Source organism: Notechis scutatus, chromosome 8 (genome assembly GCF_049901735.1).
Source record: "Notechis scutatus isolate UNSWTSFEM ecotype Mainland chromosome 8, rNotScu1.2, whole genome shotgun sequence".
NCBI classification, from domain to species: domain Eukaryota; kingdom Metazoa; phylum Chordata; class Lepidosauria; order Squamata; family Elapidae; genus Notechis; species Notechis scutatus.
This window is the reverse complement of record NC_142016.1, coordinates 26,370,090-26,396,383: the sequence shown is the minus strand read 5'-3', so window position 1 is coordinate 26,396,383 and position 26,294 is coordinate 26,370,090. Positions and strand designations below refer to the sequence as shown.

The 26,294-nt window shown below is 46.4% G+C and overlaps 1 protein-coding gene across 3 annotated transcripts; it reads right to left on the bottom strand.

Moving 5' to 3' along the window:
- Positions 1-446: 446 nt before the first annotated feature.
- On the bottom strand, positions 447-25,684 carry SYNE4 (spectrin repeat containing nuclear envelope family member 4). 3 transcript variants are annotated; one of them, XM_026689080.2, is made up of 13 exons: positions 25,387-25,684; positions 22,625-22,916; positions 20,616-20,766; positions 15,587-15,763; positions 14,368-14,505; positions 11,756-11,950; positions 10,728-10,998; positions 7,889-7,965; positions 7,090-7,165; positions 5,991-6,148; positions 3,960-4,115; positions 2,933-2,988; positions 447-1,186 (listed from the first exon to the last, which is right to left on the bottom strand). In XM_026689080.2, the coding sequence occupies exons 2-13, from the start codon at positions 22,753-22,755 to the stop codon at positions 967-969; spliced, it is 1,806 nt and encodes a 601-aa protein (XP_026544865.2). In that variant the 5' UTR covers positions 22,756-22,916; positions 25,387-25,684; the 3' UTR covers positions 447-966. The 3 variants fall into 3 exon arrangements, with proteins under 3 accessions (XP_026544865.2, XP_087827412.1, XP_087827413.1); XM_087971286.1 differs by lacking the exon at positions 25,387-25,684 and adding an exon at positions 25,126-25,371; XM_087971287.1 differs by lacking the exon at positions 25,387-25,684 and adding an exon at positions 24,548-24,975.
- Between the last annotated feature and the right edge of the window lie 610 nt (positions 25,685-26,294).

Genomic DNA, 26,294 nt, shown 5'->3' with positions numbered 1-26,294 from the left:
CTTTTTTAAGATGTGCGGATTGCAACTCCCAGAATTCCCTGGCCAGTATGTTAATGAACTTTAAAGATAGCTGGGCTATCTCCCAGAATTCCCCAGTTCTCTTAAAGTTCAGTACTCTAGTGAGCTTTAAAGATAACTAGACTTCATCTCCCAAGAATTCCCCAGTCAACATGCCCTTGAACTGGAAAATGCGTGGACTGTAATTCCCAGAATTCCTCAGCCAGCCGCTAATGAACTCTAAAAGATGTCTGGACTCCATTTCCCAGAATTCTGAGAATCGCTGGGGGATTCTGGGAGTTGAAGTCCACTCGTCTTAAAGTTGCCATGGTTGACAAACTCCATCCTCGCATCTTCAGGATCTCTCAGGTACTCGGAGGTTTCTGGTAAGGGGCGGTCTTGTTTTGAGGATCAAGCTTGGATCACATCATCTACCTGCTGCAACCAACCACCTTTCTCCCTTTTTTATTAGAAAATAGCAGGTGCGAAAGGTACAAAACAGGTAGCCCATGTACAAAAGTACCCATAATCCAAATCTGGAAGCGATTCAAGATTCGGTACCCCCACCCACCCAAAATAGATCTCTTGAGAAATCTGCTCAGTGCAGCAGAGAAGATCTTGCTGGAGCTTCATACAAGCTTCTTTCTCCAAAGGTCAGTAGATGCCACCTGAGCAGTCAGGGCCACAGGTTGATGTCCTGCCTCTTTGCCCGGATGGATGATCTTACTTTGCTGAACAGTCCACCCCATCGTTGCACTGGGACCAAGGTGGTTCACCAGACCTAAATCCAAGCTATCTTCCCGTAGCTGGAGGGATCTTCTGGATCTGCTGATCTGAGCAAATGTGGGCACAAGGAACCCAACTTCTTGGAAGTCCAGAAGAAGTCGGTCCAACTCCTAGCAGCCCAGTTTCCCCTACACAGGACTCTCGACCTTGGTCGGTTGCGGTGTCCCCGTTCTCCCACATCCTCTACGTGGGGGGTGGACCCTCGTAGTTTAGCATGAGGTGGAAGGATTTGGCGAAGCCGTTGGCCTGGAGGCAGCGGGGCTGGGAGAGGGGAAGGAAAGAGGGCTGGCACAGCAACCACACCAGCACCGCAAACGTCGTGGTCAAGAGCAGCCAGAGGACAGAGGCTCTGCACAGCTTCTGAGACTGGGTAGGAATCTCTTTGGGCAGCTGCAGGTCACATCTGGAGAGAGAAGAAGAGGGAGACGGGTTCAAGCTTAGATTTCAGATTGTCGCAGTATACTCATGAACTGGAATAGAGCTTAGTTAACAAGGTCAGCCAATGAGAGCTGAACTGTCATGCCCCGTGTCAGAATCTGATTCGGAGGGGGAGGCCGAGCAGCTGACAGGGAGCGGGAGTGTGGCTCCGTTGGCTGTGGAAGAAACTGGGGAAGGGCAACGTCTGGCTGGGCAGAACAGGGGAAAGGTAGAGCAGGGGAGAGGGAATTCGGAGGAAGACCCAGGCCCACCCCCTCTTCATCCTAGGGCATGCAGGGAGAAACGGGCTTACAGGGGAGGAAAGGGACCTGATTCCCTTCATTAGCTGCAGCTGGGAACACAGTGTTTTAAAAGGGAAGCTACGCACAGCAAAGTTGTTGGGAGCAAATCATGAATTTATCTTGTATCGTCGTGGCTTATCTGGGTTCCTGGCGTCTTCCCAACTGTGTGTGTTTGTTGGCCTTTCAAGTCTGCAATTCCTTCTCCTGCCCTGTCCAGTTAATTACTGCAGTGTGGTTTGTGTGGATTTTTAGTTACAGTCTGTTTGTACTTTGTTTTCAAACTGAATTTCCTCCACTTAAAGACTGTTCCTGGGAGAGTTTTTTCTCCAGCCGAAGGTAACTGGACATTGGGGGCCAAGTTGGAGGTATTAAAGGGACTTTTCTTGCTTACGTGACTGTGTTGCCTTTGTGGCACGCCCCTTTGGGTCATCACATGAATTGAGGGCTGAAACTTAGACAATCTGGGCATGGTTTATCTCTGTTCTGTGCTCAGCTCTAAAGTGAAAGAGAAACTAACTTGCTTGTCTGCTGAACTAAAGTGAAACTGATGTCTGTTTCTGAGCTGAAGCTGAGTTGCTGTTCTGCTCTGAACCTGTAACATGTCTGCTTCCGTTTGAGTTTGCTTCATGGTGGAGAAATCTACAACTGGTATTGTAAAATTTACTTTATATGTTTATAAAGAAGTGAAATGTAGTCTCAGCCATCTTTGTTTACTTTTCTGGTGCTGAATTTACGTTGCGATACTCTGAACACAGATGGGTATCCTTGACTTACAACCATTCATTTAGTGGCCATTCAAAGCAGCAATGACACTGACAAGTGACTTATGGCCGTTTTTCACACTTACGACTGTTGCAGCATCCCCACGATCACATGGTCAAAATTCAGGGGCTTGGCAGCTGACTCATATTTATGACAGTCGCGGTGACCCAGGGTTCAAGCGACTCTCTTTTATAGCCAGCAAAGTCAATGGGGAAGCCGGATTCACTTTACAAGTGCTGTAGGGTTTACTGCCTAGGCAGGGGGTTGGACTAGAAGACCTCCAAGGTCCCTTCCAACTCTGTTATTCTATTCTATTCTACAACTGTGCAACTAGCTTGGCAACGGCAATGATTCACTTAATGACAGTGGCCGGAAAGGTGGCAAAATGGGACAAAACTCACTGAACAACTGAGTCTTGCTTAGCAGCAGAAATCTTGGGCTCAGTTGTGCTCAAAAGTCAAGGATTACCAATAATCCAATCTTAACAGAATCCTGCTATTGATACACTTCCGCAACCAGAATGCAGGGACAGACATCCCCAGTTGCATTCACACAACGCCTGGTTGTTAAACTAACCCTTTTTTTTTCAATTTGTGCAGCACAGCGGCTGAAAAAAGGCCGAGTCCATAGACAATTATTCTCAAAAACCTCTTTAAAAAGCCACTTACTCTTTCTCAATAGTAACCATAATTTCTGCTGACTGGGAATTTAGCATCTTCGAGATCTAGGAAAAGAGTCACAAGAGGGAAACAAAATCAAATTTAAAAAAAAACAACAGGTTTTAAAAGCAGCATTTGCTTTTAATTTTGTCTTTTCAAAATACACTGGGTTTTTTGTGTTGTTGTTTTTTTGCAGCCCAGCAAATGCAGAGCAAAGGTCTAAGGCGGGAGAGAACTTTAGGGGTTAAGGCACCAGGCTAGAAAGTGGGAGATGGTGAGTTCGAGTCCCACCCGAGGCCTGAAAACCGGAGGGGTGACCGTGTGCCAATCACCAGGTGACAGGGAGTTCCAGTCCCTCCTCAGGCCAGAAAACTGGCTGGGTGACTTTGGGCCATTCACTGGGAGACAGGAGTTCTAGTCCTGCCTTAGGGACGTAAGCCAGCTGGATGACCTTGGGCTAGCCCCTTTCTCTCTCAGCCCAACCCACCTCACAGGGTTGTGCAGAAAAGAGAAGGAAGGAAGGAAGGAGTGCTGGATATGTTCACCATCTTGAATTATTTGTAAAAATAATGAAGACGGGATACAAATAAATAAAAAAGAGATGGTATAATCGGTTGGGCTGCTGAATTTTGAGGTGTTCATCTCCTTATGCAGTGGTCCCCAAATTTGGCCACTTTTAAGACTTCTGGAGTTCAACTCCCAGAATTCCCCAGCCAGCCGTGTCTGTTTCTTTTTCTCCTCTCCCCCAAAGAGGAGAGATTGCAGAGGAAGGGATTGCAAGAGAGTAAGCTCTGCTGGTGCTGGGGGATTCTGGGAGTTGAAGGCCACCAGTCTTAAAGTTGGCCATGGTTGGGGACCCCTCCCTTAGTGGGAGCTGACTATCAAGGGTGGAGAAGGCACTTTCGACATGCTCAGGAGATCCTTGCCAATTGCTTCTGTGATCTCCCAGCCAGATCTTGCCCATGTTCACTTTTTTTCATTTCTGAATTGTCGCTGATGTGGATCCCACCACTTTTGGTTATCAACGTGGCCTTACCCGATGCTCCTTCCCCGACCACAACTGGCCGGTGATGAGGTTCTGTTTGCCTTTTTTCCTGGACCATCGGTGGATTTTCTGCCCTCTTGTCTGAATTTGCAGAGGGAGCTGCAATTCCGTGGCCGGTGGGAACTTATCCACGTGGGTTACGGAGTCCTGAAAAAATGGAGGAAGAGAAGCAGCGTAGCACAAGTGAAGCGTTTCGAAAACCAGAGATTCCACTCAGCCCTCACCTTTCCTTCTCACCTGGCTGAACGAGGGAAGGAGGAAAAAAGACCCACCATAAAACCCTGTGAAAAGTCAGCTGGAAGCATCTCAGACTGCAAACCACCCCGACTGTTTCAGATGTATAACAGGGGGTGTCAGCTTTGGACGCCATATTGATACCAGATGCTTCCACACTGCCACATTCTTGAGCCTGGGAAAATGGGAGGGGGGGAAACTTCTTGGAGCGTATGTGGTTAGACATAATAGGATTCTTTTTCTAAGTCAAGGTCATGTTATTTCTGCACCTGGGTGAAGGGATGTTTCAAGCTGGGACGGATGGCGATTGGGGCATGGGATGCCATGAGGGGTGCAGGGGGTGGATTTGTAGTTTTTACTTATTGCAAGGAAGCCCAGAACTTTCCGATTCAGGATTCCGCAGATGTGCCAGTTTACTACCCAAAATAAAGCAGAACTTTTGAGAAGATGCTCTGTCTCAAGTTATTGCTGGAGTGGAAGTTTTCTGGAACGCTGACCGGGGGGCAGGGGGTGGGGTATGATGGAATACCAGGTGTTTTGTCTTCGCTGCTCCTGTCCTTCCGGGTGAGTTGTCCACTCGATTCCCCCAGCTTCTCCCCAGAAAATGAGACCCTTGTCAGGAAAAAAAAAGTCCTCCCCCCAACTTTCCAATAATTCCCAGCGCCTGCCAGGATCTCTCTAAGCTTCAGAGCTGAGGTTCTGCAAGTGGGTGCAAAACTTCTTGGCTTTCATTCCATGGACCTCAAACCAGCCCTGACGAGGATTTCATCCGTTAGCTGACTTTTGCGTTATTAGATAGATTGATTTAGTTTGCTGTAGCAGGCTAACTTTAGCCCATAAATAATGTACTGTATTTATTTATCCCTTTTTGTAGTTTTTTTTAAAAAGTTCATATATACATAGGTGGTCCTCGACTTATGGCCACAACTGAGCCCTGAATTTCGCTAAGTGACTCAACCTTGGAAGTTCCGTCTCACCAGATGAATGGTGTGTCAACTCATAAAACACTTTTTATGGTCCTTTTAGAGTTGCCAATAGAAAGGGTGGGGGGGAGGGGTTTAAAAGAGCAGGGCGGTAGCTTGGAATCTAAAGTGCATTCCATAAATGTTTTCAAAGATAGTTTTTAGGTGACTGAAGTTTCTGCCACGCAAAATACTAACTGGAGAGCCTGATTGATGACTCTGGGCTATGGATGTGTCCCATTGGAGGATATGAATTAGACAGGGGTCCCCAACCACCGGTCCGTGGACGTGCCGTCCGTGGAACAAATCCTACTGGGCGCTGGTTTGCTGGCGCCATCTTGTTTTGAAAAAGTGCTTCCGGTGAGCTTTTCGGGTAGAAAGCTCACCGGAAGCACTTTTCATCAAAACAAGATGCGGCGCCAGTAGCCGGGTGAGCTTTTCCGGGTGAAAGCCATTTCTATCCGGAAAGCTCACCCAGCTGGCGCCGCCATCTTGTTTTGATGAAAAAGTGCTTCGGTGAGCTCACCAGAAGCACTTTTTCATCAAAGATAAGCGGCCGCTTAACTGATGCGGTACCGCGGCATACCAGCTGATGCTGGTACCGGGCGCGGCATAAAAAAGGTTGGGGATCACTGAATTAGGATACACCCAGAGGGTGGGGGGAAACCAGGGTCAAGGGTGACAGTGAATGATGGATCTCAGAGTCGGCTACACCCAGGCAGTGCCAGACATGTGAACTCCCAATAAATCCTTTTGAAGTTTTGGAAGTTTGGCCCGAGACTCGTGATTTAATTGGAGTAACTGCCGGAATCCTGACATAGCATACCTCTTTGATCTCCGGAGGGATTCCCATTTGGTTCTGGCAGTTCTGGTCCAGCCAGGTCTCAATGCGTTTGGGATCAAACCCCGTGGCTTCGAGGGGTGGGCAACAGAGCCCCGTCGTGGGCAGCTGGGCAGCTCCTGGTTCCTGGGGGGCGGGATGTCCTACCCGAAAGGAACGACAAAGTGGAAAGGGGCCCCAAAATGAAACTGTCCCACCTGCAAGCCAAAGGATCTTCAGCAACTATCAGAAAAATAAACTTGTTTAAGCTTTATAAGCAATTTCCACCTCCAGATACAGCAGGATCGCACTGTTGGCTGTGGAGGATGGACGCTGTGATCCCAGCAGAACCGGAGTGTCCAATTGGCTCTAAGTCAGAGTCATCTTATAGAGCAGGTGGGCAGCATAGAAAAATTAATCAATATCTACAAATAAATAAATAAACCAGCAGCTTTCCAAGGACTGCCAGCAAAACAAATGTGGGAAAGGGGGATTTCTAAATAGAGGAAACAACACAGGATGTGTTTAGCGACCGCCACTGTTCAGAGTGATGCCCGTAATGTGGCAACCGATCCTTGCTTGTACGAGCTTCACAAGTCCGTAAAGCGAAGGAAAAACTGTCATGGTTTTCTTGGGCAGTTGCTTCGCTTAACGACCAAGGGATTCTGGGCACTGAAGTCCTAGCATACCCACGGGATGCCAATTTGGGGAAGGTACCTAAAAAGAATCTCTGATGTAATTAGAAAACTTAGCAGTGGATATATTTCTTGGTGCTTCCTCCACCCTCCTGCAAGACTGACCTACTTTAAAGACCGTTTGGAATAAATAACAAAATAAAATATTACTGACTGAAGGACTAAGACCCCTGTGGTGTCCTGGTTAAAATGTCTGCATATAAAAACGGTCAGGTTCCAGGTGGATTTTAATTTCTGCTGCATACTCAAAAGAATCTTCTCGCTGTACATAATTTGGGGAGCCGGTCAGCAGCTAACAACACACCGACATTTGCAGGAACCCGAAAGGGGGGACTTCAATGTTTGACATGGCTCCCTCTTTTTTTTTAAAGGGAAATGGCAGGGACCGCAAAGAACATTCCTGAACTCACCCAAAACATGTGTCTTCATCGGATGAGACCCTGGGCAGCTGCAGGGCTCCCCTTCCTCTGGGAAACTGCTCTGCACCTGCAGGGTAGGCCAAGAACGGGTGTGATGACCCAGAGTGTAACACAAACATAACAAAATCCAAAAAGTAAATAAATGTCCTTTGGCCCCACTGTTCAATAATACTCAGCTGGAGATAAAACTTACTCAAAAATAGTCTTCAAAAGAAAGCAATACAGTCCGAATTTAATGAGCAGATAGGAGTGAAATAAAAAAACCAAAACGAACTACAATGAAGGAATTTCCACAACGAACCAGGATAAGTAATTACCAACTTCAAGGAGATAATAAGGCACAGTCTGTTGGAAGGACGCCTACCAAGATAACTTCAGCCCAAAATAAAACACGCTTTGCTTCTAGCAACACTGTGTTTTAACCATCTCTCTTATATACTAGTCTCCCCAGCTGCAACCAATGAGGAGGATCATGGCCGCTTCCTCTCTCGCAAGCCAAGTTGTTTCCTTCTCTGTTCCTGCATGTCGTAGATGCAGAGGGGATGGGCCTGGGTCCTCCTCTGACTAACTTTCTCGTGGACCACCAGTGGTCCCTGGCCCACCGGTTGGCGACCACTGAACTACAAAGCAAGACATCCAATGATTTCCTTTTTTCTGGCTAACCTAAATTGCACAGCACAGCCGATCGTCGCCCAGCTGATCGTCGGAAATACCGGTATTTTTTTTCCCCACTACCGGTTCATCTGAACCAGGCCAAACCGGTAGAATACCACTCCTGTCCAATACCCACCGAAAAGTCTTCTGTTCTGCCCCAGCTCCAGCGCCAAGAACGGCTCCTCCGCCGAAGATGGTCCCCCCGGCCGAGGCCTACGAGACAGGAAAAAATCCACTTTTTTCCCCCTCCAATTTATGGGCAGAAGGGTAGAATCTAAGACTTTGGGGAGGGGGCTGGAGAGATCTCTGCCATGAAGACACTCAAATGTTGTGTGTGACGAGGAGAAATTATCCAACCTTATTGTCATGCCCTTGTTGGAGTCTGATTCTGAGGGGAAGATTGAGCAGCTGATAGGGAGGGGAAGATTGAGCAGCTGATAGGGAGTGGGGAAGGGCACAGTCTGGCTGGGCATTCAGAGGAAGACCCAGGGCCACCCCCTCTTCGTCCTAGGGCGCACAAGGAGGAACGGAGAAGGGAGCAACGTGGCTTACGGGAGAGAAAAAGGCTCTGATCCCCTTCATTAGTTGCAGCTGGGAGAACAGGATATAAGAGGGGCATTTGCACACAGCACCTTGCTGGAAGCAAAACGTGCATTTTTGGCATCCTCCCAACTGTGGCATCCTCCCAATCTTTTGGAAGTCTGCAATTTATCATCCTGGCCTGTCATGTTAATTACTTCAGCGTGGTTTGTGTTGGGTTTTTTTATTTCTAATATATTTGTACTTTGGGTTCGGACTGCGTTTCTTCCCTTTGTAGACTGTTTTTGGAAGAGTTTGATCTCCCGCCGAGGATAACTGGACATTGGAGGCCAAGTTGGAGGCATTAAAGGGAATTTATTTTACTTTTGTGACTGTGTTATTTTTGTGTCACGCTTTGGGTCTTCACACTTATTCTAATTTCATATCAAAATAAAAGGACAGAGAGATTTTGGCTTACGACTGCCACTGAGCCCTTATTGCTAAGCAAGACCATTGTTAAGTGGATTTTGCCTCATTTTATGACCTCTCTGTGAAGTGAATCACTGCCGTTGTTAAGTTAGCACAGGTAGACCTTGACGTGCAACACTGGCCGTTCAACGTGACAAAGGCGCTGAAAAATGTGACTTATGTTTTTCCACCATTATGACCTTTGCAGCTTCAAACGATCAGATGCTTGGCCACTGACTCACATTTATGACGGTCGCAAGTGTCCTGGCGGTCATGCGATCCCATTTTGCGACCTGCTCACCAGCAAAGTCAACAGGGGAAACCAGATTGAACAACGGCAGTGATTCACATAACGACGGTGGGAAGAAAGGTGGCAAAATGGGGGCCAAACTCCCTTAACAACAGAAATCTGGGGCTCGTGGCTGTCCGTTAAGTCGAGGACTACCTATAACATGGTTGTGAAGAGAATCTAGCTTCCCCATTGGCTTTACTTGTCAGAAGGTGGCAAAAACAGGATCATCGGGACATGGCAACTGTCATAAGTCCATGCCAGTTGCCAAGCCTCTGAATCTTGAATCGGTGATGTTCAAGGATGCTGCGATGATCATAAGTGTGAAAACGATCACTTTTTTTTTTAGTGCCGTTGTAACATTGAGTTTCCCTCCCCACCCCACTAACCTGCTTTCCAGCTCCGTTCTCCTGTGCAGGGCAACTAAAGAAGACCCAGCCGATCAACTGGGACTCAATGGGAGGCAGAGAAGAGATGGGGGTGGGGCCAGTCAGAGATAAGATTTGCTGGTTCTCTAAACTTCTCAAAATTTCTGCTACCGGTTCTCCAGAACTGGTCCAAACTGGCTGAATCCCCCTCTGATCTATATCTACCTATCTATCTTTTCTATCTGTCTGTTGTTCATGAATATCTATCATTATCATCTATTCTGTCTGTCTACCATCTATCTATATCAGTGATGGGATTCAACATTCTTTACTATCGGTTCTGTGGGCGTGGCTTGGTGGGCGTGGCAGGGGAAGGATGCTGCAAAATCTCATTCCCTCCCCCACCCCACTAACCTGCTTTCCAGCTCCGTTCTCCTGCGCAGGGCAACCAAAGGAGACCCAACCGATCAGCTGGGACTCAGTGGGAGGCAGAGAAGAGATGAAGGCGGGGGATTGGCCGGTTCTCCTAACTACTCCCAATTTCCGCTACCGGTTCTCTAGAACTGGTCCGAACCAGCTGAAGACCCCCTCTGCTTTGAACAATGATTATCATTGTAATCGTGGCCTACCTGCAAAGAACAGGTATACCCGGCTTCGCATGGCCCCCACCTACCCAGAACTGGTCCGAACCGGCTGAATCCCACCTCTGATCTATATCTACCTATCTATCATTTCTATCTGTCTATTGTTAATGAAAATCTATCTATACTTATCTATCATCTATCATCTATATTGTCTGTCTATCTATCTATCTATCTATCTATCTATCTATCTATCTATCATTTCTATCTATTGTTAATGAATATCTATCATTATCATCAATATTGTCTGTCTCTGTCTGTCTGTCTATCTATCTATCTATCATCTATCTATCATCTATCTATATCTGTGATGGGATTCAAATTTTTTTATTACCAGTTCTGTGGGTGTGGCTTGGTGGGCGTGGCAGGGGAAGGTTACTGCAAAATTCCCATTCCCTCCCCCACCCCACTAGCCTGCTTTCCAGCTCTGTTCTCCCGTGCAGGGCAACCAAAGGAGACCCAGCCAATCAGCTGGGACTCAATGGGAGGCAGAGAAGAGGTGGGGTTGGCGGGGCCAATCCGAGGTGGGATTGGCTGGTTCTCCAAACTACTCAAAATTTCTGCTACCGGTTCTCCGGAATGGGTCAGAACCGGCTGAAGACCCCCTCTGCTTTGAACAATGATTAACGTTGTAATCGTGGCCCACCTGCAAAGAACAGGTATACCCAGCTTCTCACGGCCCCCACCTACCCACGACGGCACTGTAATACGACGAGTCTTCGTCCTGTGAGGTGGACCCCCCCACGTCCACCGAGGGGTCCCACTCCAGATCGGCAGCCGAGGAGTCCCCGATGGGAGCTCTGCAACACCGGGCTGGTTTTGGGGTAGAGTGGCCCCAAAGAGCCTCGGGGACCAGGGCAGCGGGTTCAGGGTCCCCCGTGTGAAACGCCAGCGATCCTTCCGTGAAGCAGTCCGATGCCACGTCGCTGTCTCGGTCCGACTCCCACTCGTTCTCGAAGACCTGGAGACAGGATGGACATGCGCAGGCAGCGTCCTCATCCTCTGTGGCCCAAAGCAGCCCTCTGGGCATGTGGGGAATGCTCTCCGGTTCAACTCCCTCGCAGAGACCCAAACTAGACACAAGATTCCAAGTGTGGTCTTACCAAGGCATTGTAAAGTGATGGTAAGACTTCCCTCGATGGCTGAAGTGGTATCAGTGGAAGAGAAGAAAAAAGACGGAAAGAAGGAAGAAGGGAGGAGGAGGAAGAAGAGAAAGAAAGGGACGAGGAGGAAGAAGAGACGAGGAGGAGGAAGAGAAAGAAAAAGAAGAAAGGAGGAGAAGGAAGGAAAAGAAGAAGAAAAAAGAAGAAAGAAGAAGAAAGAAAAGAAGGAAGGGGAGGAGGAGGAAAGAAAGAAAAGGAGGAAGGAGGAGGAGGAAAGAAAGAAAAGGAGGAAGGAGGAGGAGAAGATAAAGAAGAAAAGAAGAAAGAAGAAAGGAGGAAGAGGAGGAGAAAGAAAAGAAAAAGGAAGAAGGAAGAAAGGAAGAAGGAAGGAGGAGGAGGAGGAGGAAAGAAAGAAAACGAAGGAGGAAGGAGGAGGAGCAGAAGAAGAAGAAAGAAAAGAAAAAGGAAGAAAGGAGAAGGAAGGAGAAGGAGGAGGAGAAAGGAAAAGAAGGGAGAAGAAGGAAAAGAAGAAGGAAGGAAGAAGAAAGGAGGAGGAGAAGAACAACAAGAAGAAGAACAAGAAGATTAACCCTTCACATGAGATGTCTAACATACCAGCCTCATGCTGACCAGGCGCCGCTGAAACTGGAACACCCTTGACAGGACCTCTTGGTGGAACCCAATCAGCTCCTTCAGGTCTTCCTCCAAGATCTCAGCATCCTCCGGCTGGCTCTTCTGGATCAGATTCTCGGCGCAGACCACGAGATGATCGACGTGTTCCGTGTTGGTCTGGACGTCTTGCTGGAACGCCTGGACATCAAGGAGGGAGACCAAACAAGGGCAGGGGGACCCCGGTCAGCTTTCTGCATGGAACATCTTCACCTCATCCAGCCCCTCTGCTGGGTCCGAACAACCAATCCCACCTGGAGTTTGGGAATCAGCCAATGGGAGAAGCCACTTTCCCCTTTGTTCAGTGCCAAGTTCCTAATCCTCATGATTGTTGGTGCCGAGGTGCAGCTTCTTCTAGTCTAAAACCCGTGTTTCTCAACCTTGTGACAGCATTCCAGAAAATCTCCACTCCAACAAGTAACTCCAAGACAGACATCTTCTCAAAAAGTTCTTTTTTATTTGGGTAGTAAACTGGCACACCTGGGAAATCCCGAACCTAAAAGTTCTGCGCTTCCTTGCAATAAGTAAAAACTACAAATCCACCTCCTGCATCCATCATGGCATCACATGCCCCAATCCCCATCCCCTCACCCAGGTGTAAAGATAACATGACCTTGATTTAGAAAAAGGATGCTATTATGTCGAACCACATATGCTGCAAGAAATTTTCCCAGGCTCAAAAATGTGGCAGTGCGGAAGCATGTGCAGTCTGGTCTCAATATAGTTTTCCAAAGCTGACACCTTGAAGACGGGTGGACTTCAACTCTTGAGATTCTGGAAGGCTGGCTGGGGAATTCTGGGAGTTGAAAGTCCACTCCTCTTCAAGTGGCCAAGGTTGAGGAACACTGCTCTAGAGTAGAAGCCACTAAAGGTAGGGAATTCCTGTGATTTGTTTTTGGCTGAGGAATTCTGGGAGTTGAAAGGCCGCATCTCTTCAAGTTGCTGAGATGGAGAATCCCTGGTCTTAACTCCACAGAGCTTTGCTGGATGCTGACAAAATAACCGAGAAACGTCTCAGCAGGGTGTTTTTCTCCCAGAGCTGGAAAATCCTCTGAAGCAAGGGACTCCAACCTTGGCAACTTCAACAAGTCCAGAAATATTTCATGAGAAGAGTCCTCCATTCCTCTACTCGCCACAGAAAATACCCTATGCCTCTAGACTTGAAATTTTGGGCTTAGACAACTACACCGCCTTCGGTCTGACCTATGCATAGTACATAAAATTATCTGCTACAATGTCCTACCTGTCAATGACCACTTCAGCTTCAATCTCAATGACACACGAGCACACAATAGATACAAACTCAAGGTATACTGCACCAAACTGGACTGCAGGAAATAGGACTTCAGCAACAGAGGGGTCAATGTCTGGAATACTCTACCTTAACCTGTGGTTTCTTCTCCAAACCCTCCAAATCTTTAACCTTAAACTGTCTACTGTTGACCTCACCCCCATTCCTAAGAGGTCTGTAAGGGGCTGTGCCTACCATCCCTGTCCTAATGTTCCTTTTTATTCGTATTTATTTCATTGTATTCATAATCATTTAGAATAGAATAGAATAGAATAGAATAGAATAGAATAGAATAGAATAGAGAATAGAGAATAGAGAATGTAGAATATAGAATATAGAATATAGAATAGAATAGAATAGAATAGAGAATAGAGAATAGAGAATAGAGAATAGAGAATAGAGAATATAGAATAGAATAGAATAGAATAGAATAGAATAGAATAGAGAATAGAGAATGTAGAATGTAGAATGTAGAATGTAGAATGTAGAATATAGAATAGAATAGAATAGAATAGAATAGAATAGAATAGAATAGAATAAAATAGAATAGAATAGAATAGAATAGAATAGAATAGAGAATAGAGAATAGAGAATGTAGAATGTAGAATGTAGAATATAGAATAGAATAGAATAGAATAGAATAGAATAGAATAGAATAGAATAGAATTATTTTATTGCCCAAGTGTGATTGGACACACCAGGAATTTGTCTTTGGTGTAAATGCTCTCAGTGTACATAAAAGAAAAGATACCTTCGTCCAGAGTTAAGAATCATCAAGTACAACACTTCATGATAATCATAGGGTACAAAAAGCAATCAAATCCTACTAGGAAACAGTCCATATAAATCATAAGGATACAAGCAACAAGGTTACAGTCACACAGTCACAAGTGGGAGGGGATGGGTGATAAGGAGGGATGAGAAGATTACGAATAATAGTAGTGCAGACTTCGTAAATAGTTGGACAGTGTTGAGGGAATTAATCATGTTTATACTTACATACTGTATATTATCAAGTGCATGCTTGAATAAACAAGCAAACAAATAAATAAATAACTTTAAGGCTGCAGACTTTAACTCCCAGAACTCCCTTAAAGTGGTCAAGGTGGGAGGCCCCTGCTCTGAAGGATGCTAAATTCCAGCTGAGGATTCCAGATCCTAGAAAAATTGGATGAACCTTTAGGGAAAAAACAAAAAACCAGGAACCAGCAAAGGTGAGCAGAGAAGCACCTGGTTATCTTTCCGATGGACACAGAATCCACTTTACCTGCAACTGTATCATTTTATCCAGCGATGTCCCACCGGAGAAGTGCTCAACTTCGGTCAGCCGCAGGTCTAGTTCCATCAGCCGCACCTGGATGGTCTCCTTCTTCAGCCCAAATTCCTCCCATTGATTGACAAAATGCTGAGGGGGAATCCAGAGCACATCAAAACGCGCTCCTCCTCCTCACCCTTCGAGCTAAGAGGGGCTTCAAGGAAGAAAAGCTCAGGGTTGAACATGTAGGGTCCTGGGAGCTCTCTGAGCTTGGTGGTTTCCTTGCAGACATTTCGTGACCCAACGAGGGAGGGAGGGAGGGAGGAGGGGGAGGAAGAAGGAGAAGAGGAAGAAGGAGAAGGAGAAGGAGAAGGAGAAGGAGAAGGAGAAGGAGAAGAAGAAAAGAAGAAAAGAAGAAAAGGAAAGGAAAAGAAGAAGAAGAAGAAGAAGAAGAAGAAGAAGAAGAAGAAGAAGAAGAAGAAGAAGAAGAAGAAGAAGAAGAAGAAGAAGAAGAAGAAGAAGAAGAAGAAGAAGAAGAAGAAGAAGAAGAAGAAGAAGACTTCAAGGGGGGCTTTGGTGCTGAGCCAACTAGGTGCTAAGCCAACTTTGGTGCTGAGCCAACTAGGTAACATCATCAGTGCTAGAAGGAAGGAAGGAAGGAAGGAAGGAAGGAAGGAAGGAAGGAAGGAAGGAAGGGGAGGAGGAGGGGGGAGGAGGAGGAGGAGGAGGAGGAGGACTGTGAGGTTCTTGGTGCTCTCTGCACTTGGTGGTTTTCTTGTAGACATTTCTGACCCAACTAGGCAACATCATCAGTAATAGAAAGGAGAAGAGTTTGTAGAGAGGAGGAGGAGGAGGAGGAGGAGGAGGAGGAGGAGGAGGAGGAGGAGGAGAACGACTGTGGGGTCCCTGGTGTTCTCTTAGTTAAGTTGTTTCTTGCAGACATTTCATTATCCAACTAGGTAACACCATCAGTGCTAGAAGGAAATGTATATAAGCAAGGAGCAGCCCCCATTCTCTTCTAGCCCTGATGATGTTCCCCAGTTGGGTCGTGAAAGGTCTGCAAAAAAAACAACCCAGTTCAAAGAGCACCAAGGTCCCCACAGAGACCTCTAAGGTTTGGTGGGCAGCACTACCCCTAAAGGCCATCCAAACATGACCCCCAATCCAGAGCTGGCAGGGACCAACCCTTGGCACCAGGGAGAATCCTCCCCCTCTTCCAAGCCAGGCTCACCTGAAGCCTCCTGGAAACAGCAGCCGCTCGACTTCGCAATTCCTCCCAGCGCCGGTTGACCTCCTGCACGGAGGACTTCAGGCGTGGACCCATGCTCCCCATCCGCACCAGCTGGCAGTACTGCCTGTTCAAGGACTCCAAAGGCCATACCTTCTCCGAGATGTCCTTCTGCAATGCCTGGGCCAGGGAGGGGGAAAAAAAATCCCAGATCAGCAGCGTGGAAGAGTTTGCCCAAATATAGCTGGTTGGACCCGGGAATTTAGTTAAAACTTTCTAGTTCACATCAGGGGGTGGGATTCTACAGGTTCACACCGGTTCTATAGAACTGGTTGTTATGATTCTGCACAGTCCGGAGAACCGGCAAATTGTGCCCTTGGCTGGCCCCGCCCCTCTCTGCTTGCCCCTCCCCTCCCCACCCCGTTAGTTATCGCGCATGCGCAACATTGCATGCGTGGCCGACATCGCTGACGGTGGTCTTCCCTGCCGCAGCACCCTCCCCCTCCTCCCACCTCCATTTTTTGCCTTCCTGGGCACCAGGGATGCTTCCTGGGAGCAAAAACACACCCCAGGGGGCCTCCTTGAGTCCCAGAAGGCCCCCAAAATGAAGGGGGCGCTGGCCTCCCCCAAAGAATCTATGCCCACTCAGTCACATGGCCACGGCCACCAAGCCACGCCCACCGAACCGGTTGTTACAAAATTTGAATCCCAGCCCGGGTTCACATCCCTTCTACATCGCTCCTCCACCAACCTATTAGGTTTGCTTTTTCAAAAAAAAATGTTTTAATCTATTTATTTAATGTATGATAATGCAAATAATTAACCTGCGGAACAGCTTCCCACCAGAAATATTGGGCGCTCCATCCCTGGAAGGTTTTCAAGAAGAGATTGGACACCAATGTGTCCGGAATGGTACAGGCATTCAACTTACGACTGCCATTCAGCCCAAAATTTCTGTTGTTAAGTGAGACATTGGTTAGGCGAGTTTTGTTGCTGTTTTTACAACTTTTCTTGCCCCAGTTGTTAAGTGAATCACTGCATTTGATAAGTTTAGTCACCCAGTTCTTCAGTAGATCTGGCTTCGATGGGACTTTGCTTGTCGAAGGCCACAAAAGGGGGTCACATGACCTTGGGAACCCGGCGGTCGTAAGTATGAGTCATAAGTAACAGTCGTAAGTATGAGTCATCTGCCAAGCATCTGAATTTTTGATCATACAATCAAGGGGCTGCTACAAAGGCCCGTGAGCATGAAAAATGGTCATAAGTCACTTTTTTCAGTGCCGTTGTAATATTGAATGGTCATTAAATGAACTCTTGTAAGTCAAGGACTGGCTTATAGTGCAGAGTGTCCAATCAGGTGGTGTCCAACCTTCGAAACTTTAAGACCTGTGGACATCAACTCCCAGAATTCCCCAGCCAGCATCTTACCAGCTGCCAACTCTGAGCAGCTTTCAATATTAAAAGAAAAAAATAATATAAATGCAATTGTGATGACCCAAAAGGGGCGTGGCACAAAGGCAACACAGTCACGTAAGCAAGAAAAGTCCCTTTAATACCTCCAACTTGGCCCCCAATGTCCAGGTTACCTTCGGCTGGAGAAAAAACTCTCCCAGGAACAGCCTTTAAGTGGAGGAAATTCGGTCCGAAAACAAAGTACATACAGACTGTAACTAAAAATCCACACAAACCACACTGCAGTAATTAACTTGACAGGGCAGGAGAAGGAATTGCAGACTTGAAAGCACAGCAAAACACACACAGTTGGGAAGTCTACCCGACTCTGTAGTTTCTTCCCCAAACCCCAAAAACTTTAACCTTAGACTGTCTACTATTGACCTCACCCCTTTCCTAAGAGGCCTGTAGGGGGCGTGCATAAGCGCACCAACGTGCCTACCGTCCCTGTCCTATTGTTTCTCCTATTCTTTTATTTTTCTTATATGTACCCATTTCATGTATTCACAACTATGTATACATTTATACTTATTATCTTGTAAACAATTGGCAAATCAAATAAATAAATAAATAAATAAATAAATAAATAAATAAATAAACCCAGATAAGCCTCCACGATACCAGATAATTCACAATTTGCTCCCAACAAGTTGCTGTGCGCAGCTTCCCTTTTTAAACACTGTGTTCCCAGCTGCAGCTAATAAAGGGAATCAGGGCCCTTTCCTCCCCCATAAGCCACGCGACCCACGTTGCTTCCTTCTCCGTTCCTCCCTGCGTACCCTAGGATGAAGAGGGGGTGGGCCTGAACTCCCTCTCCCATGTTCTACCTCTCCCCTGCTCTGCCCAGCCGGACTGTGCCCTTCCCCAGTTTCCTCCACAGCCAATGGAGCCCCACTCCCACTCCCTGTCAGCTGCTCGGCCTCCCCCTCCGAATCAGATTCCGACAGGGGCATGACAGCAATATTACAAAAATCTAAATATACAAAGTTAGCATGGTATTATTCTTCAACCTTGTCTGTTTTGAGATCTGTGGACTTCAACTCCCAGAATTCCCCAGCCAGCTGGCTGGGGAATTCTGGGAGTTGAAGTCCATGTCTTCAAAGTTCCCAGATTGGACACCACTTGTCTAGGTCTCCTGCCTGATCGGGGCTGGACTAGAAGACCTCCAAGGTCCCTTCCAACCTTGTTCTCCTATTTCTATCTCTAGGGCCCTTGGTTTGCAGCCTCTTTCTTGCCTTTTGATTCAGATTTCACGCCTCGCCAGACACATTCAGAGCACAAAGCTGCCTCTGTTCACCCCCTGCTTGTCCCACGAAGGTGTACCCAGGCCTCTCAATGCCACGTTTGTTTGCTGTGACTTTTGGCTCCTTGTGATGTGATTTTTATTTTTTTTTTGCCCATCAAAAGAGCTGTTTATCTCGGGGATCTCCACAGATCCGGGGAGCTACCTAACCCTTCCATGCCAGGGAAAACGGGGAAGAAGCACATAGATTTCATAGGATTCCTTCCATCTATTTATTCTATTTATCGATTCAATTGATACACACCCACACCCACAAATCCTTTTTCTCGCTCCTTTTCCTTCCCTTCATTTCCTGTTTCTGTTGGGTTTTTTTTTTTCCTTTGTATTTTGTATCATCCAACAAATAAAAAAATAAATTACGAATTTACACAGCCGCCCCTCTCCAACGAATGACTCTGGGTGGCTAACAAACAAATATTAAAATACTATGAATAATAATAGCAATTATATGTAGTGCTCGACATACAACAGTTCGTTTAGTGACCATTCAAAGTTACAACAGCAGTGACAAAAGCAACTTAGGACTGTTTTTCACACTTAACCACCTTCTAGCACTGATGATGCAGCATATCCTCGTAGTCACAGGGTCAATTTTCAGACGCTTGGCAAGTGACTCATATTTACGACGGTCGCAGTGATCCCCTTTTGCGACCTTCTCACAAGCAGAGTCAAGGGGGAAGCCAGATTCACTTCACAATGGGGTTACTAACTTATCACTGCAGCGTATCAGGAGAGTTGGCCTGCGCTCAGGATTCCAGCAATCGCCCTCATTAAATCTTGATTCTCCTTCACTTTGTTTCCAAGCTCCGAATATCCTTGACAGAAGACAAAAAACTCCCACACAAACAGTTACAAGAAGAAGGAAGAAAGCAACACAAACCAGGCAAGACGCCAAACTCAAAGAGGAACCATCAGCTAGAGATATTTCCACGCTTTGTTTCCCGCGTTCGCCAGTACGCAGGTCCAAACTCTTATTCAGTTGTCACACCTGCAGCCCATGAAGGGGATCAAGGCCCTCTCCTCCCGACCACGTGGGAGAGACCACGTCTCTCCCTTATCTTCTCCTCCCTGCGTGCCCTAGGATGGAGAGGGGATGGGCCTGGGTCCTCCTCTGACTGCTCAGCCGGCCTCTGCCCTTCCCCAGCCTCCTTCACAACCTCCGGAGCCACACTCCCACTCCCTGTCGGCTGTTCCTCCTCTCCCTCAGAGTCAGTCTCCACCATGACAGGATTTATTAGAGGCGACATCCTGGCCCTGCCCTGGATGAAGCCAACTCTGGCCCACATCATTTACAGTTCCTTGTTACCCTGTTTCCCTCCCTCCCCCCTGGGTGTGTCATCAATCACGTTCTCCAACTGAGAACCTTTACGGGCTGGGTGTCATCAATCACGTTCTCCAATGAAATATATTCCCGGGCAAAAGCTCTGGTAGTTTAGCTACAATCTTTTAAAGATGAAGAGTCGGAATGTACTTCCGCTTTGAACTCCTCTTCCAGATTTCCTTCCTCCCCCCCGTTTTTCATGGCAATTACTAAAACAGACACAGGAATGTTTCATGAGTTGACACAGTGATTCACTTAACAACTGTGGCCAGAATAGTCATAAAAGGGGGCAAAATTCACTTAACCAATGTCTCTCTTAGCCACAGAAATTATGGGCACATGTCAAGGACATCCTGTAATTTTTTTAAAAAAATATATGCTTCATTTTATTAAAAAATGTGCTTTAAAATATATATACTTAGTCTTTAAAAGGTTTTAAAAATACATTTAATTTTAAAAAAGGATTTTAAACTATTTTTAATTTTAAAAATGTACTTAGTACACAGTTAATTTTAAAAATCGTCTTAGAAATACATTTTTCTTTTAAAAATATTTTTTTAATGTATTTTTGGTTTTCCTAAACTGAAAGACTGAAAAGGCCAAAACAAATGACCCCCCCCCCCCCCAAAAAAAAAACAGCAGCCAGGGTGTTTATTAAACAAATGTAATCATCATCATCATTTAACAGCCCCATAATCCCTTGCGGGTGCAATTGAATGTAGTTGATTTTTTTTACTGGCCAGACGCCCTTCCTGTTGCCAGGGCGGAGTTTTTCTCAGCAGATATATTCCCATTGTGCCCTGAGAGAGAAATATATCTGCCTCTACCTAGGATCGAACTCACAGCCTCCTGATTGTGATGCAAGAGCTCTGCCTTTTAGGCCACCGCACCACTCTTCTTAAACAAATCTAATAAATAAACATCAAATCCGGAAGAAGGAGCAGAATTCTGCTTACCCGGAACCTTTGCAGCTCTTTTCTGGAGCCAGCGCAGGAGACCTGGGAGGACCTGGGGGAGGCGGCCACCGTCTCAGCCGCCTGGAGCCAGTCCTGGAAACGGAAGACGCCGTCCTGAAGGCTCTTCTGTAGGGCCCAGGCCTCCTCCTCCCTGAGGGAAAGGCAGGGCGTGAAAGACCGGGATGGATGCCCCCCACCTCCACCCAGCCCCGATTCTTTCTTTCCTTCTGAATGAAAAGGGACAGGAATATTCCCTGTCTGGGAAAGCAGAGGCACCTGTGTCAGGAACATCCGTCCAGCAACAGACAGGGGGGGCTCTCAAAAGGTGCCCTCCCCAAAGAGAAGAGGGATCAGGAAAGGGAAGGCAGGCAGAGAGACCAGGTGCCTTTATCCGTCAGTCCATCTCCTCCAGCTACCCTCCATCCGTCCATTTGATTATCCAAACATCCATCCCAACATTCTATCTACCCATATCTATCTATTATCTATCTATCTATCTATCTATCTATTATCTATCTATCTATCATCTATCTATCATCTATCTATCTATCTATCTATCTATCTATCTATCTATCTATCTATCGATCTATCTATCTATCTATTATCTATCTATTATCTATCTCTATCTATCTATCTATCATCTATCTATCTATCGATCTATCTATTATCTATTATCTATCTATTATCTATCTCTATCTATCTATCTATCATCTATCTATCATCTATCTATCTATCTATCATCTATCTATCATCCGTCTATCTATCTATCTATCTATCTATCTATTATCTATCTATCGATCTATCGATCTATCGATCTATTATCTATCTATTATCTATCTATCTCTATCTATCTGTCTGTCTATCTATCTATTATCTATCTATCTATCTATTATCTATCTATCTATTTTCTATCTATCTATCTATCTATCTATCTATCTATCTATCTATCTATCTATCTAATCTATTGATCTCATCTATCTATCATCTGTTATTATCTAGCTATCTTCTAGCCATCATCTATCTATCCATATCTATCAATCTCATCTATCTATCATCAGTCTATCTATTATCTAGCATCTAGCCATCATCTATTTATCTCTCTGTATGTGTCTCTCTATCTATCCACCCTTATCTATATCTATCCATCCATCTATCTATCTATCCATCTATCATCTATTTGTTATTATCTATCTAGCCATCCTCTCTCTCTCTCTCTCTCTCTCTCTCTCTCTTTATCTATCTATCTATCTATCTATCTGTCTGTCTGTCTGTCTGTCTAATCTCTCTATCTATCTACCATCCATCCCACTCTCTCTCTCTCTCTCTCTCTGCTGTATACTCTTCTCAAGGTAATTTCATCCACGCTCTGTCAGCTCAGTATGAAAATTGGCTGATGGATGTGCAGGCATAAACTTAGAAAGCCTTGCCACTGTTTCTAGAACAATTCATTTCGTGCACCGCATTTATTATAGCCACGCACTCCAACAATTCCGGACGGCTTTACACAATCCAATCCAAGATAAAATAATTAAAACCATAAATAAAATCAGACAGCCTGGACTGAAAGCAGGTATTCAAACACTGTGTGGCAGCCCTTCTCGTCCAAAAAAGCATATGAAGCCCAGGCCTGGCACCAAAGCCAGTTTTAGGAGCCTTTCAGAATCCCCCAAAAGCACCTTCTGCCAACCCTGAAGCCGTCCTTTAAATTTAAGATTCTGTTGGGGGTGTTAACTGGAACCCTGACACATTCCTTTCGGTGACTACTCCACATTTGGTGCCTGCTTACTCTCTTACAGTCCCTTTCTCTCCAATGAATGTAAACCCAAACGTTCATTCCCTTCTTGCTAGTTATCCCGGCATTCCCAAGGGCACAGGAGTGAGGAAAAGGAAAGCCCCACTCCAGTCAGGTGATTTATTCATTTAGTGACCGTTTCACTTAACAACTGTCGGTCCAATGGTGGTTGCTAAACAAGGACTCTTTGTCCTTCTAAGAAGTTCATTCCCCTCACCTGGTCCGTTTCTCTACAGTCACCGTGCAAAAGTTGCAAGCAGCATTTACTGGCATCCTCAGCTCGCCGGACCATCTGTGGCATCCCCGCTTCTCCGGGGAAAAGTCAAAATTCACAGCTCCTCCCTGCATCCCAGTTGTTGGCCTTGTGGCTCCGTGGTAGAAGATGCCCCCAAACTCCCCTGGAGGTGCCTGAGGGCTGGAGAAGACCCCAAAGGCCTCCGGTTTGCTTCCACTGGCTTGGAAGAAGGCAAAATCCTCTCGCCAGCCTTATCTGGAGAATCCCCTGGAGACTTTTCAAAAACAAAAGGAAAGAAAAAGTGAAGGAAAGAAGGAAGCCAGCCTCAGAAGAGCTCTTAAGAGAAAAGCAGGCTTTGTAGGCAAACTTTGACAGTAGAGATCGATTTTTAGCATTTTGCCCGCCAAATGAATCCCGCACCAACTTTCCTAAAGTTTTGATCCCTGCTTAAAGACCTGATTATTCACTTCGCAATTAGAGGTGCCAGGATACCTGTTTTTATTGCATGGGATCTGCTTTATGGCATGCAAATCTACTTTTAGTGCTGCACAGCCTTGAAGGCGCATGGCGCTGAATGAATAAATAACGCCAGTCACAACATGGGTGTGCACAGGCTGCTTTTATCTAACAAAGCACATCAGGCACGTGCTGAGCAGCTCATCTGGCTCCAGGGGAGAACAGTTGCATCCCTCAAAAAGGTGTGTGCAACTTTTTTTTGTTTTCTTTCTGACTCCTTCAGTTTATAATTTTATATTCAGGGTTTGTTCCCTGTATGTATGCTTTTTGTTTACACATGAAAAATAGCCCCACATTTTTGCAAACCTTTTTATTATTTTTCCCCCTGAAATTCCCTCTCCCTCCCACTGCTGTTGTTGTGAAAATAATAATAACAATAATAACTGAGTTGCTAAAATCATTCACTGGAAACCGTGCCAAAAGTTTAAGTTTGAGTATAATAACAACTCCTGGGAACATCAAACTGAGAAGGTTCTGGAGAATGAAAAAGTCAAGATCTTGTGGGACTTCAGAAATCAGACGGACAGGCACTTGGCCCACAAGCCACTTGACATAACAATAGTTGAAAAGAAAAAGGTTTGGTTCATTGACATTGCAATGCCTGGTGATGCACAAATTGAAGACGCGCAGCAAGAAACAATCACAAAGTACTGGGACTTACAAATTGAAGTTGAGCGACTTTGGAAAAAGAAATCATGTGTTATCCCAATTGTAACTGGAGCCCTTGGAGCAAAACCTAAAGGGCTGCCTTGCTATTTGGAAATTCTGAATTTATCAGACTTGAATACCCTGATTCTACAAAAAAAACTCACTCTACTTGGAACAGCTTATATCCTCCGACACTACCTGAACAGTTCCTGGTTAGGACTCAAGCTGTTGAGCTACCAAGCAGCCCCAAAGGCTGTGAATCTCACTAAAGTTTATTATTGTTGTTGTTATTATTATTATTGTTATTATTATTATTATTATTGTTATTATTGTTGTTATTATTATGAAAGAGAAAGAAGGGAGAAAGGGAAAGGGAAAGAAAGAAAAAGAAAGAAGGAAGGAAAAGAAGCAAAGGAAGGAATATAGAGAGAATGGAGGGAGGGAGGGAGGGAAGAAGGAAGGAAATGAAAAGGAAGGTGGAAAAGAAGAAAGGAAGGCCTTACCCCAATTCATCTAACTGCTTTCATAATTAGGAAATTCTCCTTAACTTCCCACTGGAATCTTCCTTTCTTTAATGTCTATTACTGCATCCCCCAGCAGCCTCTGAGCATGCACAGAGCGCACCTTGCCTATCTATCCCTGAGCAACCTGCCCATTTTCCACTGGGGCATTTTTCCCGCCCAAGTCCCTGAAAGAACCAGACGCCCCTGAATAACGCGACCATCCTTGCTAAAAGCCTACCTTTCGTACAGTTCTGCCCTTTCCAAGTCCTGAGCCCTGAGACCAGTGATGGTATTCAAATAAAGTTGCCACCAGTTCGGTGGGCGTGGCTCGGTGGCTGCACTTTGCGCGCATGCACACACTTTGCGTGCACGCATGCGCCAAACACGTACTTTGCGCAGGCGCAGAAGCGTTCTAACTTGCCTCCTGCAAGCCTGCACGATGGTGGTCGCTGCAGCAGCTGCCGTGCAGCGCTATCCTGCGCCACGCTAAGCAGCTGCGCTTTGAATTCTGGCCATAAAAGTGAGTACGGGAGCCCAGGCGGGCGGGTCGGCCAACCACAGAGCAGCGAAGAGAACCGGTTCGGTCTCCACTGCTCATCGCCGCTACCGGTTCTCCAGAACCGGGCAGAACTGGTCGAATACCACCACTGCCTGCGACCCACCAGCCTTCCAAGAAAAATACTTATTTTTATTGCTGTTATCACCTTTAGAAACCGCCCATCCCCTTCTCAGTACATGCTTGTGTGTGTGCGTGCGTGCGTGACAGAGAGAGAGAGAGAGAAAATCCCAGTCCCTCTTAACGTGTCCATCAATCACCTGTCACTTCAACCTGCAGCCCCGCCTTGCACGGATCCTCCAGACAAGCTGGTTGAATTTTCACAGTGCTCAATTTTCCAATCCCGCAGTTTTGCAAACTCACTCCCACGACCAAAAGGACCTGCGTGGCAGAAAAGGGCTGGCACCAAGTCCTTGCAACCTCCCGACACCCCCATCCAAGGCTCAGAGGGCACCCCAACTTCAGGCAGCCCAGCAATTCCCCATTCCCCCCCGTGCCCGAAAGAGAAAACCTGCATCTACCTGTCGTCCAGAAGCCGGGATCCTCGCCCTGAGCTGCTGCATTTCCCCTGCCTGTCAATCATTAAACAGGTGACAAACAAGGGCCGAGACAGAAAGCGCCATCCTCTTCCTCCTTAGCCAACGTGACGGAAAACAGGTGTGCAAACGCCCAGCGCAGGCTTGGCGGGGGGGAGAAGTCCACCTGCCCAGGTTTGCTTCTTCTGCTCTTCAAGCAGAGCGCGGTGGCTCTCCAGCTCACCTGAGCCAGGAAGGCAAGCAGGGAAGGTTGGCAGGTAACTCGATTCTCTCGGGGCAAAAGGACTTGGCCCAACCCACTTGCAGCTCTGGGTGGCAGCTGCTTCTCCGGCAGGGCGCCGTGCCAAAGGCACAGATGCCACCTGCCGTTTTTCCAAGCCAGGGGCCTCATCTTAGCCGCCCGGTGGGGCTGGACAGGTGAGTGCCCCACCCAGGGAAGGGACGTTCGTTGAACATAAAGAGCACAGAACATAGGTTGCTACTTCTGGAAGAGATCAACTAGCAGACTCTTACTCTACGCTGCCCTCCACAACTTCTGGAGTTAAGCCATTCCACTATCAATTTCTCCTTAATTCCAGGTTGCTTCTCTCCTTGATTAATTTCCATCGGTTGCTTCTTTTCCTGCTTTGGAAAATTACACAGTTGGAAAGGACCTTAGAGGTCTTCTAGTCTAACCCCGCTTCTCAAGGCAGATCTTATTATCATTCCAGACAAATGGCTGTCCAAACTCTTCTTAAAAGCCTCCAGTGATGAAGCACCCAACCCTTCTAGTGGCAAGTTGTTCCACTGGTTAATTGGTCTCACTCTCAGTAAATTTCTCCTTATTTCTAGGTTGGCTCTCTTTTTAATGAGTTTCTGCCCACTATTTCTTGTCCAGCCGTCGGGTGCTTTGG